Here is a 16,757-nt window from a genome sequence, read left to right as displayed (position 1 = left end):
CAGCATACCCCCCACCCCGGAGGTTGGCAACCCTACCTCAGCAGCATATGTAACTTCAGCAACAGCTGGTTGGGCCACTGAGAATATCAATGCCATGGAGTCTGAACTGTTAGATCCCTCAAAATTTTACAGATAAAAAACAGGGACATTTCTAGGCACTCCCAGGGGGCCAAAGCCCCACAGATTACAGGTAAAGAGTCCAGTAGCACCTTTAAGACTAACCAACTTTATTGTAGCATAAGCTTTCGAGAACCACAGTTCTCTTCGTCAGATGCATCTGAGAACCACAGTTCTTTTCATCAGACGCTTGGCTAACTCCTCTGGACAGATTATAGGTGTTTCCCAAGCAGAAGGGAGTGTGCAAAAGTAATTCCAGATGACAAATAGGAAGTGACAAACCAGACACACATAATACATAGTATATGATATGTTCTGGAAAGACTAAGCATGTATACCATTGAAAATATACATCTGGGTAACACAGGCTCAAATGCAGCAGACCAGCCCACAAAGGGCATCAAACAAAAGCATAAATGATGTCTGACACAAAATCCAAGACCGTAATTGACCCCCCTAATCCTCCATCCAAGAACAAAGATTGTGAAGAGAATGGCTAGAGGCATTATCCCAGCCTTCATAAACATGCTTACTTAACTGTCTGTCTGTCACATTTCTATGCCACTTTTCCACCCAAATATGGTTCTCATTAAGGCAACAAACATCAGAATGTTAAAACAATCAACATTTAAAAAAAATCATTTAAAATAAAATATATCTAAAATAAACAATGGATGAAAAACATGTAAACGCAAACACATAACACAATCAGGAAGGAGGGCCAATAACAGTTATGGGGGATATACCAAACAAAGCTGGTGGAAGACAACAATCGAGGGAGACAGAGAAATCTCCCTGCGGAGGGAGTTCCAAAGTTTTGGCCCCATGACCAAGAAGGCTTTTTCTCAGGTTGCCGCCTGTCTAGCCTCAGATGGGGAAGCTTGAAGCAAGGCCTCTGAAGATGACCAGAGTGGAAGAGTAGGTTCATACAGGAGAAGGTGGCCTTCAGGTATCCTAGCTCCAAGCCATATAGGGCTTTAAAGGTCAATACTAGTGCCTTGAATTGTCCCTGGAAGTAGACTGTGAACTAGTGTAAGTGTAGATGGAACAAGATTGGAGTGATGTGGTCCCAATGACCCACTCCATTTGACATCCTGGCTGAAGCATTCTGTAGCAACTGTAACTTTTGGGCAGTCTTCAAGGGCAGCCCCATGTAGATTGCATTGCAGTAATCTAGATGTTACCAAGGCATGCGGCAAGGTCTTTCCTACCTAGCAAGGGCTGCAGCTGGCTCACCAACCAAAGCTGGTGAAAGGTACCCCTGGCCACAGCTGCCAGCTGTTTATCTAACAGGAGGCCTAGATCTGGTGGCACCTCCAAGCTATGAAATTGCTCTTTTAGGAGGAGTGCAACCCTCTCCACATAGCATTGCCGGCCTCCAGGTGAGGCCTGGAGATCTCCTGGAATTAAAACTGAACTCCAGAGATCAGCTCCCCTGGGAACAATGGCTGCTTTGGTGGGCGGACTCTCTGGCATTGTACCCTAAACCCTGCCCTCTCCAGGCTCCACTCCCAAATCCCCAGTAATTTTCCCATCTGAAGTTGGCACAACCCTACCTCCACAGCAAAAGATATCCTGCTTCCTGGGTCAAACCTTCCCCCCATTAGTACCACATCTGTTTTGTTCAGATTAAGTTTCAGTTTGTTAGCCCTCCAAATCTGTCTCCAGGCACCTGTTTTTAGTTTCCACAACCTGCTTGGGATCTGCTGGAAGTGTGAGATAGAGCTGCATGTCATCTGCATATTGTGGGCTTATCAAGTTTGCCATTTTATACTAAACTATTACCAGGCCATAATCCACAAATCAAGAAGCTGCCCCACCCCATCCTATGATGATTTCCTCAGTAGTGTTGCCAGATGAGGTCTGGAGAAATACTGTGCCCCAAGGATGAGGGGGCAGCACTCACCTCTGAAAAAGTAGTAGCACGCTCATGCAAAGTGACATGTTCCTGCCCCCCCCCCCGTGTGATAATGTCGCTACCAAAGTGATGTCATCACACTGCACCACTTCTGGGGTGGGTAAGCGGCCTGGCCAGCCACTCCTGGGCAGCGCTGTGCAGGCACCAGGTGAATGGGACAGACCATCAGCTGCTTCCCCAGTTCTTAGGTGCCCTGGTAAGAGGGCTGGAAGCAGGGAGGAGGTGGCACAGGCGGCGCAGGTTGAGTGGGTGGGCCCACAAACCTACTCTCTCCAGAGTGCTTCCAGCAGGGGGGAGATGGTGCAGGAAGGCCTGCAGGTGCTGCCACCAGCTCCTGGAAGCCTGTGGCCAGCCGCGCCTCTCCCAGGCAAAAAATACCAAACATTTATATGTCCAGTATTTTAACCACTTTCCCCTCAGATGGTTGATAAAAAAAATGGGCTGTCTGGTAGAAAACTGGAGACCTGCCAAGCCTATTCCTTTCATTTCATGGAGCTTTTTCCTTCGAACCTAGAGATTGCTCACTTTTTATGAAAAGAGATTATGAAAGCAACCCACTGAAAAACTAACTCTTCGCACTTTTTCTTCTCACCTTTAAATTATTGAAACAAGGTACCTGGGTGCAAAACTCGCCCAGCTATTTGTCTGGGCCTTTAACTCCCTCTCCCTCATTCACACTTAACACCAAGTGCCTACTTGTGAAAGAAAGGGTGGGGCGGGGGAGGGAAGTTGTCAGCTAAGAAAAGATCAGTTTTGGGAGAATAACAGAAAGAGACTCTGGTAAGTGACAAGAAGGCCTGTATTGCAACTGGGAAGAAAAACTGTCCAGGGAAAAAGAATGAGGCCCCCTCGGAAAGGTTTTAAATAGCCTGGCCAAGTTTCTACTGACGGCAGACGATCTACCACTTATTGCAGCCTCTGCCCTAGGGCTGCCAGCTCGAGGTTGGGAAATTCCTGGAGATTTTTTGGATGGGGCCTGGAGAGGGCAAGGTTTGGGGAGGGGAGGGGCCTCAGTAGGGTATAATGCCATAGAGTCCACCCTCCAAAGCAGACATTTTCACAGGAGAACTGATCTCTGTCGGATGGAGATAAGTTGTAATTTTGGGAGATCTCCAGCCACCACCTGGAGGCTAGCAACCATACTCTGCCCCCCCCCACCGTCACAAGTGATCTGCAGGAGAAGGCAAGCTGACCACACATTGCCTGCCATTGGTGGAGGCCAGGAGGCAGGTTGGGGAAATGAGCGTGAATGCACCTTTGCCCCCAGCCAGTGACTGGACTGAACTCGACCCAGGTGCAATGCAATCACTTCCAGGTCACACCAGAAGTGACACTATCAGCAGGTGCCATAGAGCACACATGTGTGAGGTAAGAAAACCAGGGGCCCCCTTCCCACCAGTTGCCTGGCAACCCTAGTTTTAAAACAGTTGCTAACTCTGAGTTGGGAAATTCCTGGAGATTTGGGGATGTGGTGCCTGAGAAGGGTAGGGTTTGGGGAGGGAAGGGAACTCAGCAGGATATAATGCCAAAGACTCCACCCTCTAAAGCAGCCATTTTCTCCAGGGGAGCTGATCTTTGTTGTCCAGAGATTGTCATTCTGGGAGATCTCCAGGTTCTACCTGGAGATTGGCAACCTAAGTTGGAGTAGCTCCCTCTTTTAGAATACAGCTAAAGCTCCCCCATTAAAAAATTTTTTTACACATTTACCTGCTTTATTTAGATGATTGATGGAAAGAAATCATCAGGCAGTTTTTTGAGTGGGATGCTAAGAGTGGAATGCCTGTCTAGCCTACTATGGGGGTCTCCTCAGACTGACAGACTTTAATAAAAGCTGCACTTACATACCACTCTTCTAGACAGATTAGTGCCTCTCTCAGAAGGATGAACAACGCCAGTGCTATTATTATCCCCACAATACAGCTGGGGTGCTGGAGCTGAGGGGACTGGCTTACCCAAGGCCACCTGCTGAGCTCATGGTAGTACTGAGATCCGAACCACTTAACAACTATGCTACGGCAGCTTTTTTACTTGAAATCCTTTTGCTGTTTCTAGCAGGAGATGCAAAGTATTGAAACCAGAGGCCTTTGCCCCCTTGGTATTGACCATTATATAATGGATTGCTGGCTCCCTATACTCTACCGGCAAGATGGGGGAAGAGCTAGCACTTAACTCATGTCTTCGGCTTTTCACACACGCGCCAACACTCCTGGCGCTTGCATGATGATGTCTTTTCTGGAAGTGATGCCATCACACTGGCTGCAGGAATGCCGAAATCGGCCCCAAATGAAGCACGGAAGCACTCTCACAGCAGGCACGACATCACTTCTAGAAGTGACGTTTTTGCGTCTGCTGGGAGCGCACGGGCTGTGTGTATTCCCAGGGTGTCTGCCAGTGGCGGGCGATCTCGGGGGGGGGGCAGACTCCTGGTAGATTGCCCTCCACTGGCGGGCAACTGGGAACCCTAATATCAAATCGGACCACCTAGCCAAGAACTAGCAGCCGCTCTTGGGCAGAGAGAGGCCCTTCCCAACCACACACATGTGGGTATTTTTACTGGGTAGAGAAGCTGGGACCTTGTGCATGCGAAGCATGTGCTGTCTGACACAGGGCAAGGGGCTACCCCCCTTCCCTGGAGCTGGAAACAGAGGCCCATAGATCCCTAGTGCAGCTGGAGCTTTCATAGACAATGTTCAGCTAATGATGCAGGGGAAAGGAAGACTGGAAGCTGCCTTTGCTCAGTGGCTCCATCTGCTCCAGAGACTTGCACTGTGCCAGCTGGGGTGAGACAAGGGGGTCGACTGTCTGCAGAACACAGGATTCCTGTGGCCCTCAACAGAGGCTTGCTACAACTGAGAAGGGCCTCCTTTTCACCCGCGGGACACATTTGACCCAGCTGGGGATGGCCGGCGCCGGAGTATAACGGCATTATTGTGCACTGTGTGCCCTGGGGCGGGGCAATCTGTTCAGTTTTATTTATGGCATCTCTGGATCACCTTTCCATAACACACTTCAGGCAAGGAACAACCCCACCCCACCCCACCCAAAAATAGCTATACAAACACGAGAAAGCAATTGGGAACAACAAAAAGAACAACTAGTGGCAACAATCATTTTTCAGTAGCCACAACAGAGAACACTGAATTATTAAAGAGATACGTAAACATGTTGAACGCTTGAGGAACTTGGTAGAACAACTTAACAAAATGATGTAATTTACCCCCCACCCATGTCTGTTTTTAGCCCCTTCTATATACAGATATTTGTTAGTTTTGGTATCAACTTCTACATACTAGGTTGGACAGCACCTTTGTTATGTTGAAACGTAGGTCTTGGAGTTTTGCAACGTTTTGGGCTTTGATTATGAAATTCCTTTTTGTAGCCTTTCCGAGCAGCCCCCTAAATATCAGCAGAAGATTTATGAAAGTCAAGGAATAATAATAATTTTTAAAAAGCTGCCAAGACATTGCTGGAATGTAGGCCGATAGCAAGACAGCCAAACAACGTTTTGTAATACGGGCAATTTCTGTGTGGAGATTTCTGAGCATGGAATTATTTTATACTTCCTTTAAAAAACCAAACATTTAGGAATAATTAATAGTGGTGCCAACCAGGTTCCATTGCAAGTTCCTTGCAAAAGTTTCGGGTGATTCTTGGCCATAAAAGTCAAAATACTTCCTCTGCTAGGGAAAAAAATCCCAGAGACCTGGTTACTCTGACACGTTGAGCAAGCTGCCTTTGGTATATGGTTATAAACTCAGCATCTGCTTTCTTGAGAGAAAGGGATCTTGGATTAGTCAGACACACACACACACACACTCTCTCTCTCTAGCCTATATCACAGGGTTTTGTGAGGGTAAATTAAGAAAAGGGCTTGTATTACTGTCCCAAGCCCTTTGGAAGAAATCTGGAATAGAAATAGGAGGAATGGAATGTGCCAAGGGGAATGTATGGTGTACAGAGAGAATTGATTGGTCTATTCTTGCTATGATTCATTGTCGTATGTTGAGTCAGGATGTGGGTGGTGTGAAGAGGGTACCAGAGGGCATCTTTGAAGGCTGGTAGTGGCTGTCAACAGCTCTTCATCTCCCTTCCTTCTCATAAGTTCTCTAACTGGAGTGGAAGAGCAAGATTGAGGTCCAGTAGCACCTTAAAGACCAACTAGAGTCAAATCTTATCATGCTACAGACCAAGAGGGCTACCCATGTGAAACTATTTGGAGTGGGTTTTTTTAACCTATTAGAAGGAAGTGCCATCTTTTTAATACTCTCCTTTGGGAGAACAAACCTTGGGAAGTCTTCATCTTGCCATTCTTCCTTTACGTCCACGTTTTCCATACGGAGTGTGGCTTCGGTGGTACCCATCGTGCTCCGTGGAGGGGACTGGGGTGTCACAGAAAGGTTAACGGGTTCTTAAGTACGGTCTGGAACAGAAGGCAAAACACAGGCTCAACATTTTTAGGAAAAGTGCAGTCAAGATGAAGGGTTGGTTCAACTGATGGCCACTACAAGTGCTCAATGTTCTTGAGTCGGGGGAGTTGCAGGTGGTATTGGCTTAGAAGGTACTGAGTACAAAACAGATTTCAAGATGCATCAAATTTACTAGACTAGAAGTAGGAAAATGGTCACATTCCCTTTGCAAATAGCGACACCTGTAGTAATTTGAATCTCTAAACAGCACCAACCGCTGATTCACAAGTGGCAGACTCTGTCATACATGTGCCAGGAGTTTTGTGCCCTTTGGGTGCCCTGGAACCATATTTTGATAGTGACTGGGGTGCACTTGGGGCACTTCTCCTATGCCGATGTTTCCCAACTTGTGGGTCGGTGGGTCACGAAGTCTCTGAAAGTGGGTTACAGGCCAGCCGTTCCTAATGGCAGCTCCTGCCCTTTGAGCCCTTCTCTTTCTCTCCTCTTCTTCCTTGCCAGCTTCTTCCATTCTTGCCTCCCCCTCCCTGTTTGCAACAGTAATGCTGTCTGACAACTAGTAATTTTATGATAGTAGGTGGAAGGAGGGGAAGACTGGAGAGTAGGTAGGAGCTGTTCAGCACATGGAAAACTAAGCCTTTTGAGAACTGAAATGGCTCCTTGGAGCTACTCTTCGATCTGGTGGGAAACTTACATCTAACCCTTGTTAGATATGTTTTCCACAAAGCAAATGCCAGCTCTTCAGAGGCATTACAGTTAGTAAAAATGGTGCAGAGGGTAAGGTTGCCAACCTCCATGTAAGGCCTGGAGTACTCCCAGAATTACAGCTGGTCTCCAGAGATCGGTTCCCTTAGAGAAAATGGCAGCTTCGGAGGGTAGTCTCTATGGTATTACATTCCTGCTGAACTCCCACCCACCCCCCAATTCCACCCTCCTACAGCCATCACCCAAGTTTGGACAAGATTGCAAAAGGGATCTTGGAGTTATACCCTCTCCAATCCAAGGCCCCCAGGAAACTCCGACAAAAAGCCAAGCTCAATTATACTCTCAGTCTCTCCCCCCAAAGGCTACCAAGTGGCAAGCAAGAGCTCTGTCCCACTCCACTGCTCGCTGAAAGTGAAACCCAGCCTGGGAGCCCATGGCTATTTATAAGCACAAGTCCCATTGAGAAACGCAGGAGGTCTGTGTTTGGCCGTCAGAGCTGCCTATCAGGGTTTGCAGGGATGAGATTGGAGTGCCCATGGCTACACAACACCCCCTTCCCCCTCCCTCCCCTGGGTGTCTTCTCCCAACTTGTAACCGCTTTGCAGCTCCGTGGTTGGAAGGGAGACCTGCCGATCAAGGTAAGCTGGGCTTCCATTCGGGTTTCCAGGGCAACCGAAGGAGCGCACAGAGTTCAGGAATTCCCCTGGCTCTGTTGCCAGGGGAATTGATTGCTGGCGCCTGAGTGTCTGGCTTCCCGAACCGTGGCCGAACGCACCGAACCAGACATCCCCCGAACGCTGGTTCGTTCGCCATGGACAATCACGAACTGCCGGATCGTGATCACGCGATCCCCAATTTCGTGGGTTTTTGAAGTTCGCAATGCGGTTCGTGCCCATCTCTAATCACGACTGTTCTACACAAAATGATTTCACAGGTCACTTGTGCACAGGTTGTTTGCCCTGTCTTGGATGCTACTGGGAAGTGGATATTTTCCTTCTTCCCCACAGCATTGTGGTACTCCTGCTTAACTCCCAGGGTTTCCCTATTTTTACCACACTCTTCCCTGAATCTACTTTGTGCCGCAAAGACTGCAGTAAAGCTGCAGTCTTGGGTTCTCTAAATTCCCAGGTTTCGTTTCTAAAAAAGGAGGCTCTAGCCACTTTAATTGCAGAGACATGCCTTTCCCCTTATACCACTGCAATGAAAAAGGTTAGAGACGCTTTATTTTTTAAAATGAAAGCTGGGAATTCAGAGGACCCAATACACAGATTGCTATAACATTATAACAATATGCAATTTTGGCATCAGCAGGGTGAGGTGGGAATTCCTATCTGCAGGGGACTGAGGCAAGGAAAACTCAGAGGACTTACCCATGTGGAAATCCCATTGCTACTGCACTGTATTAGCACAGCAACAGCAACAGGAAAACCACACAAGCCTTTGCCTATATGGAAAACAGAATAGCTTAGACTATAAAGCCAAGTGAAGCTCTGGGCCTAACCTGCATTAATATTAGCTTTCTAGTCACCAAGATTAAGATTTGAAAAACAAAGCAGGCCACCTATATGCTGTGTAAAAATATCCTTATTTCTATAGTTCTACAGGTATATGTAGAACCCGTGGTGCAGAGTGGTAAGCTGCAGCCCAAGCTCTGCTCACGACCTGAGTTCGATCCCAGTGGAAGCTGGGTTTAGGTAGCCAGCTCAAGGTTGACTCAGCCTTCCTTCCATCCTTCCAAGGTCGGTAAAATGAGTACCCAGTTTCCTGGGGGTAAAGTGTAGATGACTGGGGAAGGCAATGGCAAACCACCCCGTAAAAAGTCTGCCAAGAAAACATCGTGGTGCGATGTCCCCCCATGAGTCAGTAATGACTCGGTGCTTTACCTTTACCTACAAGTATATGCAAACCATCAGAACCCAGATTCCTGCCCCAAAATGTTTACAATTTAAACTGAGAAGCCCTTCCCTTGTTTTTCCATACCAGCATCCAGTCCTTGGGGGTGGACTCCTGGAAATAGGGGTTCCGTTTAGCCATAATAGCTATTGATAGATCTCTCCTCCATGATGGGATGGGGGATCAGAAGAAGAAACCAGAGCAAGGAATGCATAAGAGAAAACTCAGGTTGCTCCCTTTAGCCTTTGTTTATAATAATAAACACGAGCCTGCTTGATGTTCTTGTAAAGGTAAAGAGAATGTACGTGGGGTGGTTCTGATTGCTGGAAATAGCCCCTAGCAATGCAAAGTGGTTTTTAAAAAAAGTGAATCTATCTTTTAACCCCTTTTAAATGTGAAACACCAAGATTCTATCTTATTTTCCCTTGCACGACTCATTAGCTATTGTGGCAAACGTTTTGGAAAGCCATGGAGAAGGCGGCATTTTCTCAGTGGTTAGTTCATTCTTAGGCCTAATGAGCTCTTAATTCCATCAGCAATACTGTGGAATCAAATTAGCGATTGATGTCTCATTGTAGCAAAGCTGTTTCTAACTATGAAAGTGCTACCCAGAACACGATGGCTCAGGCTTGACTTTTGTTGACTTAAAACTGCTGAAGCCGGATGATAACTTGAATTCTGGCCAGTTTAAAGGGGGGAAAGATGGTGCAGTGTTGTTGACTTAATTTCTCTCCATGGTAGTTTAACAGACATACTATACACTAGAAGCGGCAGGCAGCCATGTTGGTCCAAAGCACAATCCAAAACCAAAAGGTACCTTTTGTTAGGACCAACCAAAATAAAAGAAGAAAATGTGTAAGCTTTCAAGTTCTGTAGAACGCTGTGTCAGATTGGATGTTAGGTGCAACTCGATACCAAGGGCCCTGAGCACCAATTTTTCTGTTCAGGCATGCTTTTGCATCTTATCTCAGCAGTCAAGAGCCCAAAAGATCAGGCAGAAAACATCTCCCCACTTCACCTCTTTTTTGAACATCTGGCCTGAAGAGTTTAGGAGAACTCTGCATCTCCAGGAATGCAGTTACTTACTTTCACCTGTGAGGGGAAGGGGGGTGCAAAGGTGTGCAAAGATCTCAAATTTGCACCCCCTCCCCTTTGTACCTCTTGGTGATAAACCTGACTGAGTGACCCTAGGCCAGCCTCTCTTTCTTAACCAACCTACCCCACAGGGATGTTGTGAGAATAAAATGGGAAAGGGTGAATCATGTATAATGCCACCATGCGCTCCTTTGAGGAAGGGTTGGATAGATATGAGATAGAGGTGTAAGATGCAGATAGATGGGCCATTCATGGGCTAAAGAGCTGGGGAACCAAATCAAAGCAATTTTGCATTGCCAGTAGAAAAACTGAGTTTTCAGGGTAAACATTCTATGACCTCAGCTGAGTTTTCAAGGTAAACGTTCTATGACCTCAGCAAGTGGACAACAGCCAGTAGTCCTGCACATGTTTAAAGCCATGCCTTTTTTGCTCTTACACCAAACAACAGTCTATTAATACACCATTCCTGGGCGGCCAGTCCAACGTCCACCTTTTGCCATGTTTCCTATCATTTTGTCTTGTGATCGTGGCGCTTACAAAGTGTGGCTCGGATCGCAAGCTTCCTTTAACAAGGCACAGGCACAGAAAGGCGGCATTTAGCAGTAGGGCCAAGCAAGCGGTGCCTACACCAACCCTGTTCTCCAACGAAGAAAGAAGAGAAAGGGGAGAGAAGTCCCAGCGCTTGCAGAGAGGAAGAGGAACTGCCTGTCTCAGCACATAATGGCCGTATTAGAACCGCAGTCAGAGAAAAATGTGTTGCAGGGTTTAGTCCCTCCTTTGGAGAATTTCACCTTGTTTTGTACATTTGTGAGATCAGCTGTGCTGGGCCAGAGAGCTCAGCATCCTGCTTCATCCGGTAGCCTCCCAGAGGCCCCTGAAAGGCCTACAGGAAGGGCCACAGAGGCTAAAACTCCCCTCATATTCCCCCCACCCACACTGGCATTTCTAGGGTTTCTGCCATGGTGTTGGGATCATGACTTGGGACTTCTGGGAGCAACTTCTTCAGATGTCATATCTTCTCTACGCTCTTCGTCAAATTGGGAAGAGCCAAAGTCAGCTACCCTGAGATCTCCCAAAGATGACGCGCTGCTTAGCAGAACGTACCAAAACAAAGCGAATCACAGAGTAAGAAATAAAACCCCTTCCGGGATCTGCTTGCTGAGACACGCGACTTCTTTCTCTGCCCTTGGAGGGATCTTCTGTTTCAGCCCATTCTCGTATGTCACTCTTATGAACTACCTCTGTCCCGCAATCTTGGCCTTTTAATGCACATTCTTTCCCCCTTTTCTCTGACTTTTATTCTCACCCTGTTGCCATCAGGGGGAACCCTGCAGATCTTCTGGCCTCTGGCTCCTCTTGCAGTCAAGGATCCTTGACTGTTCACAATCCCCCCCCCCCCCCACAATCACTGCTATGCTGTCTCTGAACAGTGTTGTGGCCTACTGACCTGCCTACTAAGTGTTATCTAAATGCCTCTGTCTGACCTTTGTGTGTGATTTGGCACAACACCTGTTCATTTTGAGCATTTCCATCCTGCCTTCTCCGCTGTTTACGAGGTCGGGATGCCTCAATGTGGCCTAGATACTTCAGTGCCAACAGGCCTGCCTACCACCCACCCTTCTTCCCATCCTACCTGACTCCCTGCCTGGAAATAGAGATGCTGACTTAATTTGTGATCAGCCTTTATCAGCAGGCTCCTGATGGAGGAGAGAGAGAGAGAGACAGACAGAAGGCTCAGTCTGAAACCGCTGGTGCCTCATATAGCGCAGGAAGGTTGACGTGTGACTGTAAATCCACTTTCCTGCTTGGCCATTGATTCATTCAGAAACCCAGCGTAAGCATATTCAGGCCTGCCCTTTTCTCTTTTCATGCGTCAGAAATCTGATATATGGTGCCTTTTAAAACCACCTTAGATGCACACACCAACAGCGGAGCCCGGAAAGGCTTTCCATGGGATTGAACTGTGCAAGCTGGTTGCTGTATTAATATCTCCAGTCTTTGCCCCTCCTTAAGGATGGCCTTGTCTGGATTTAGAGGATCTGTGTGCGTGTGTGCGCATGAGTGTGTCCGCATGTATGTGCGCGTGTGGTGTTCCCCCCCCCCCCCAGAATGTGTGACCATGGAAAGGGACGTCCTTCTTTCCAAGACCTTCACACCCACCCAGCCCCCAGAGCACAGGGGTGTATTCCTGCAGATCATGCAAGGAAGAGATGCACGCTGAGCCACAGACGTCGCCACAGGCCACTTCCCTCCAAGAGGCTGGGAGCCCACCAGAAAAAAATAAAATCAAATCTTGACTCACTGCATCCGTGTTGCCGGCGGTGTCAAAGGGATCTGCTCAGCTTCCCTGCCGCATTCTTCCTTTCTCTACGAGGCGCTCCTTGCGGTGCCAAATGCTTTCATTGGGCAGGCTGAGAGGCAGAATGGGGCAACCTGATCTTCATCAGATCCGTCTGTCTGGATCACTCTGTATTAAATTTATGCCTGGTTCCGGGCATCCATTTAGGCTTCTCGGTCTGGCATCCTTTTGCTTCTGTGCGGCGTTGCCCGCAAGGTATTTTTCCGTCGCCTTCTTTTTCTTTCTCTTTTTACAGCTGCAAACTGTCTAAAGCTTAAACCCACTTAAGACCCCTTAATTGCATTGCTTTTGTGTGCTAGGAATGGGGAGGGAGCGACGGTGATGTGTGGGTGGGAAGTGGAGAGGGCTGGAGAAATACAGCCCCCCCTCCTTTCAGGCCTCGTCTCCTCTGATTGGACAGGGAACTGAGATGTTCTTCAGTCCGGCCTCATCCTGCAGAAGGTGTTCAGGGCCCTTCGCTCCAGTGACGCTCTGTGTTGTGTTGGGGAAGCATCTGGAGAAAAGACAGCGCATTCATTTAAAAACAATATGGATCTCGTTGCATCATTTGCTAAAAGCGGAAAGGATAGCCTCATCCATTTTTCATGTTTCTCTTTCACACCGGAACATGCCCAGACACCTATGCACATACACACATTTTCCTCATGACAGACATTTGTATCCGGCCCCTGCTTTGGGAATATTAAGAGAACATCTGGAAAAACCAGTGCAAAAAAAAAAAAAAGATCAACAGATGCTGAGGAAACGGGGTGTGCGTGTGTCAGTCTGCACTGTAATGAGAGAGATTCTGAATGTAAAGGAAGGAAGGGCAAGCCAAGAATTTAGAGGCTGTTGAAAACCTAACTTTCTCATTAAAAAAATGTGCAGAGCAATGCAACAGTTCATGCTGTATTGTCACGCATTGGGTAGTGAGAGTAGGTTGATTCCCCCCCCCCACTTCATAACAATTTCATTCTTTCATTGTCCCATCATCAGCTGATAGATGAAAGACCTTGATATGACACAATTTTACGGAACTCCCTGCCACAAGTTATGGAGATGGCACGATCTTAGATGGCTTTAAAGACCGAGAAGGAGGACAGATCGGCCAGCAGCTGTTTTCCATGATGATAGCTTCCATGTTCAGAGGCAGTCTACCTCTGAGTATCAGTTTTATATCTTTAATTTATTTATTTACTCTATCGTCTGCTTTTTTGACTGACAATCAAGGCTTATTACCTGGAGTAAAACAATGCAATCAAATAGCATGAAATGTCTAATAAGTAATGAGTAATGATAAAAAAAAATTACATTATTAAATGATAACCAGTTGCAGCGGGGAGACAACAGAGGGCTCCTGTTCACCATCAGGTTCATCTTCAGGTTGGCTTCTGATGGCAACATGATACCGGTTGAGGTGGACCTTCCATCTTACCCAACAAAGCTCTTCTTATGTTCTGTGCTTGGAAATTAAACCAAGATCTCTCTCTCCGATGTCTTCTGTTCTACTGCTTCAAGAGAGAGGTGGCTGTGTTTTAATCCAGCAGGGCTAAATGCTGAAGTGAAGCTCCCAAGCTCGGATGCTGTGAACCAATACCAGTTGCCGGGGCCGGAGAATTTGGGGGTCTTCGTTGCATTCCTCGTTTACGGGCTTCTCAGAACCATCTGGAAGCTGGTCTGGACATTTGGTCTGGTCAGCGGATAGAGTTGCCAGCTTCATTCCTGAAGATTTGGGGGTGGTGCCTGGGGTGGACAGAATTTGGAAAGGGGAGGGAGCTCAGAAGGGATCGAGTCCACTTTTTTGAATGTGCCATTTCATCTGGGGGTACTGACCTCTCTAGTGTTCAGTTGCGATTCCAGAGAAACTTCCGGCCCTACCTGGCAGTTGGCAATCCTACCAACAGGGCGGTTCTTACAGCCAGGCAAACGGCTTGGCAACTTTCTCCTGAAGGTGCTTTGGTTTTAGGGTGTCTCCTGTCATGCCATCTGAACTGGAGCCCCTTGCCCTGTTTGGCATGACAGTCCTGCCTAGAAGAACAGATTCAGAAGCCCCCGAACTCTGGAAAGCAGCTAAGGAAAATGAGGTTTGTGGAATCGCGTTGCCTTCATGTACTTGGCCTTGGGGTCTGGATTTGGCTTGTGCAAAATGGCCAGGAGGAAAGCTGGAGACTGCGCCCTGCTTTGCGGATGCCCTGAAAGCAATCAAGAAGCTTCCCCTCCCCAACCCAGTTTTATTTTGTAACCTCGTAGAAGGTGCTGGGGGTGAAATTGCATGTAACATGAGAGGGAGATAACACCCTCACCTGTGGGAATGACTGAAGAAGCAAGTAGGAAGGGAACTGAAACAGAGTCAAGGGTAGGGTTGCCAGCTCCAGGTTGGAAAATTCCTGGAGATGTGGGAATGGAGCCTGGAGAGGGCAGGGTTTGGGGAGGGGAGGGACCTCAGTTGGATCCACCCTCCAAAGCGGCCGTTTTCCCCATGGGAGCTGATCTCTGGGTCCTGGAGATCAGCTGTAATTCTGAGAGTCCTCCAGCCACCAAGATTGGCAACCCTATGGTCCTATCTTTACTGCAAGTGTACTGAGTTTTATACCTCTTTTAACTCTCTGAGATGAAGCCATGAATCCTGGGAGATGGCATATACTGAGAGTGCTGAGAATTGGAGGTCCATGGTGAGAATGGCATATACTGAGAGTGCTGAGAATTGGAGCACTGAGAGTGCTGAGAATTGGAGCACATGGAGGTCCATGGTGAGAATGGCATATACTGAGAGTGCTGAGAACTGGAGCACTGAGGGTGCTGAGAATTGGAGCACATGGAGGTCCATGGTGAGAATGGCATATACTGAGAGTGCTGAGAATTGGAGGTCCATTGGAGGTCCATGGTTCTCCCCACCTCCCCAAAAAGCTACGGTTCCTGGATAAAAGGGCGTAATTTTTATATTGACATAAAGAGTAGAAACCTTTAGATCTCATCTTAAATCCATTCTAATGGATTTCAGTCAGTAAATACCATCATTGTGCCTGGTTGCCTGTCAATGAATTTCTGGCACTCACGTCCTGCTTCTCCAGAGCAAAAAGCCGATCCTGGTTTTCTTCTCCCTGTTTGGTGCAGGTGATATTTCAGAAGAGCACAGTAAGGGGCATCCCCCTTGTGCCTGCAGAGCACCCATTCAGAAACTCCGTCAAGGGAAAATGCCTATTATCAATATAAGCACTGTTCACATGTTAACACTAATTCCTATTTTTAAAGATCACCACTGTCCCTCTCTCACCAGGGGTGCGAGAAGATACACCATGACTTGGCATCATAGATGCTGGCCAATGCTTCTCACAATTGTGTAATCACTTCACGACATGGTTGGTGGAAATATGATAGTGTGCAGTTCTCCCCCCTTTCTTTATTCCCCACTGCCCAGGATTTTTCCCTTCCTTTCTTCCCTCCCTCCCTCCATCTCTTCTCTGGTGAAACTGGCTGATTCCGCACACGTTGGATAATGCACTTTCAATACACTTTATCAATAATTTGAGGTGGATTTTTTGTTCCGCACACGAAAAAATCCGCTCCAAATGATCTATAAAATGGATTGGAAGTGCATTATCCAGCATGTGTGGAATCACGTGTACGGTCAGTTTCACAGGCTCCTTTTGGATTATTTGCACTGGTGGCTAGGTGCACTTTTGAATGGATGGAGATGATGAAACAAACAAGGTTTTCTCCGGAATTCAGTTTCTTGGAGATGAAAAGGGGGAGGCGAAAGAACTAGTTACAGAAATGAAACACTAAAAATCTGCTTTGGATAGAAGAAGTAGCACAGGAAAGTTTGCTTGCATGTCAGCTGCTCCTACATCCACACCAACAGCAGGAGAAGAGGCACTGAAGTGCCTGGAGAGGAACTTATGTGTGAAATCGCTCTTGGATTTTACACCTTGGTTGCTGGGGGTGGGGAAGTAAAACAAAAATACTGCATCTAGTTTAAAATTGGGTCTGCTTTGGATTGACAGTCCAGAAGTGATGCAACACACATTGTGGGTTCAGGGAAATGAAAGGAACAAAAAGTAAATCATATGTTTTGACGGCTCACTTTCCCTATAGTCCGACTTGGCTCCATTTAACTCATACCCACTCCCTCCTTTGTCATAAATTTGCTACCCCCTCTTGCCTTCCTGCATGGATGGGTCCTCCAAGACTAACGGGTATATAATGCAGTCTCAATGCAACAGGCATAGAAAGAGAGTCCTGATAAATCAGATACAGGGTCCATCTA

The 16,757-nt window shown here is 47.3% G+C and overlaps 1 protein-coding gene across 1 annotated transcript in view; it reads right to left on the bottom strand.

The window, feature by feature from the left end:
- Positions 1-12,707, bottom strand: part of ATCAY (ATCAY kinesin light chain interacting caytaxin) — a 43,721-nt gene extending 31,014 nt beyond the window's left edge. The window contains exons 1-2 of the mRNA XM_054980780.1: positions 12,455-12,707; positions 6,320-6,455 (exon numbers count right to left, since the gene is read on the bottom strand). Coding sequence (XP_054836755.1) covers positions 6,320-6,396 — 77 coding nt within the window. The 5' untranslated portion in view covers positions 6,397-6,455; positions 12,455-12,707. The remainder of the gene's footprint in view (positions 1-6,319; positions 6,456-12,454) is intronic.
- Between the last annotated feature and the right edge of the window lie 4,050 nt (positions 12,708-16,757).

This window comes from Eublepharis macularius, chromosome 5 (assembly GCF_028583425.1).
Source record: "Eublepharis macularius isolate TG4126 chromosome 5, MPM_Emac_v1.0, whole genome shotgun sequence".
NCBI lineage: Eukaryota > Metazoa > Chordata > Lepidosauria > Squamata > Eublepharidae > Eublepharis > Eublepharis macularius.
The sequence above is the reverse complement of the archived record's forward strand: the minus strand, read 5'-3'. Positions and strand labels throughout refer to the sequence as shown.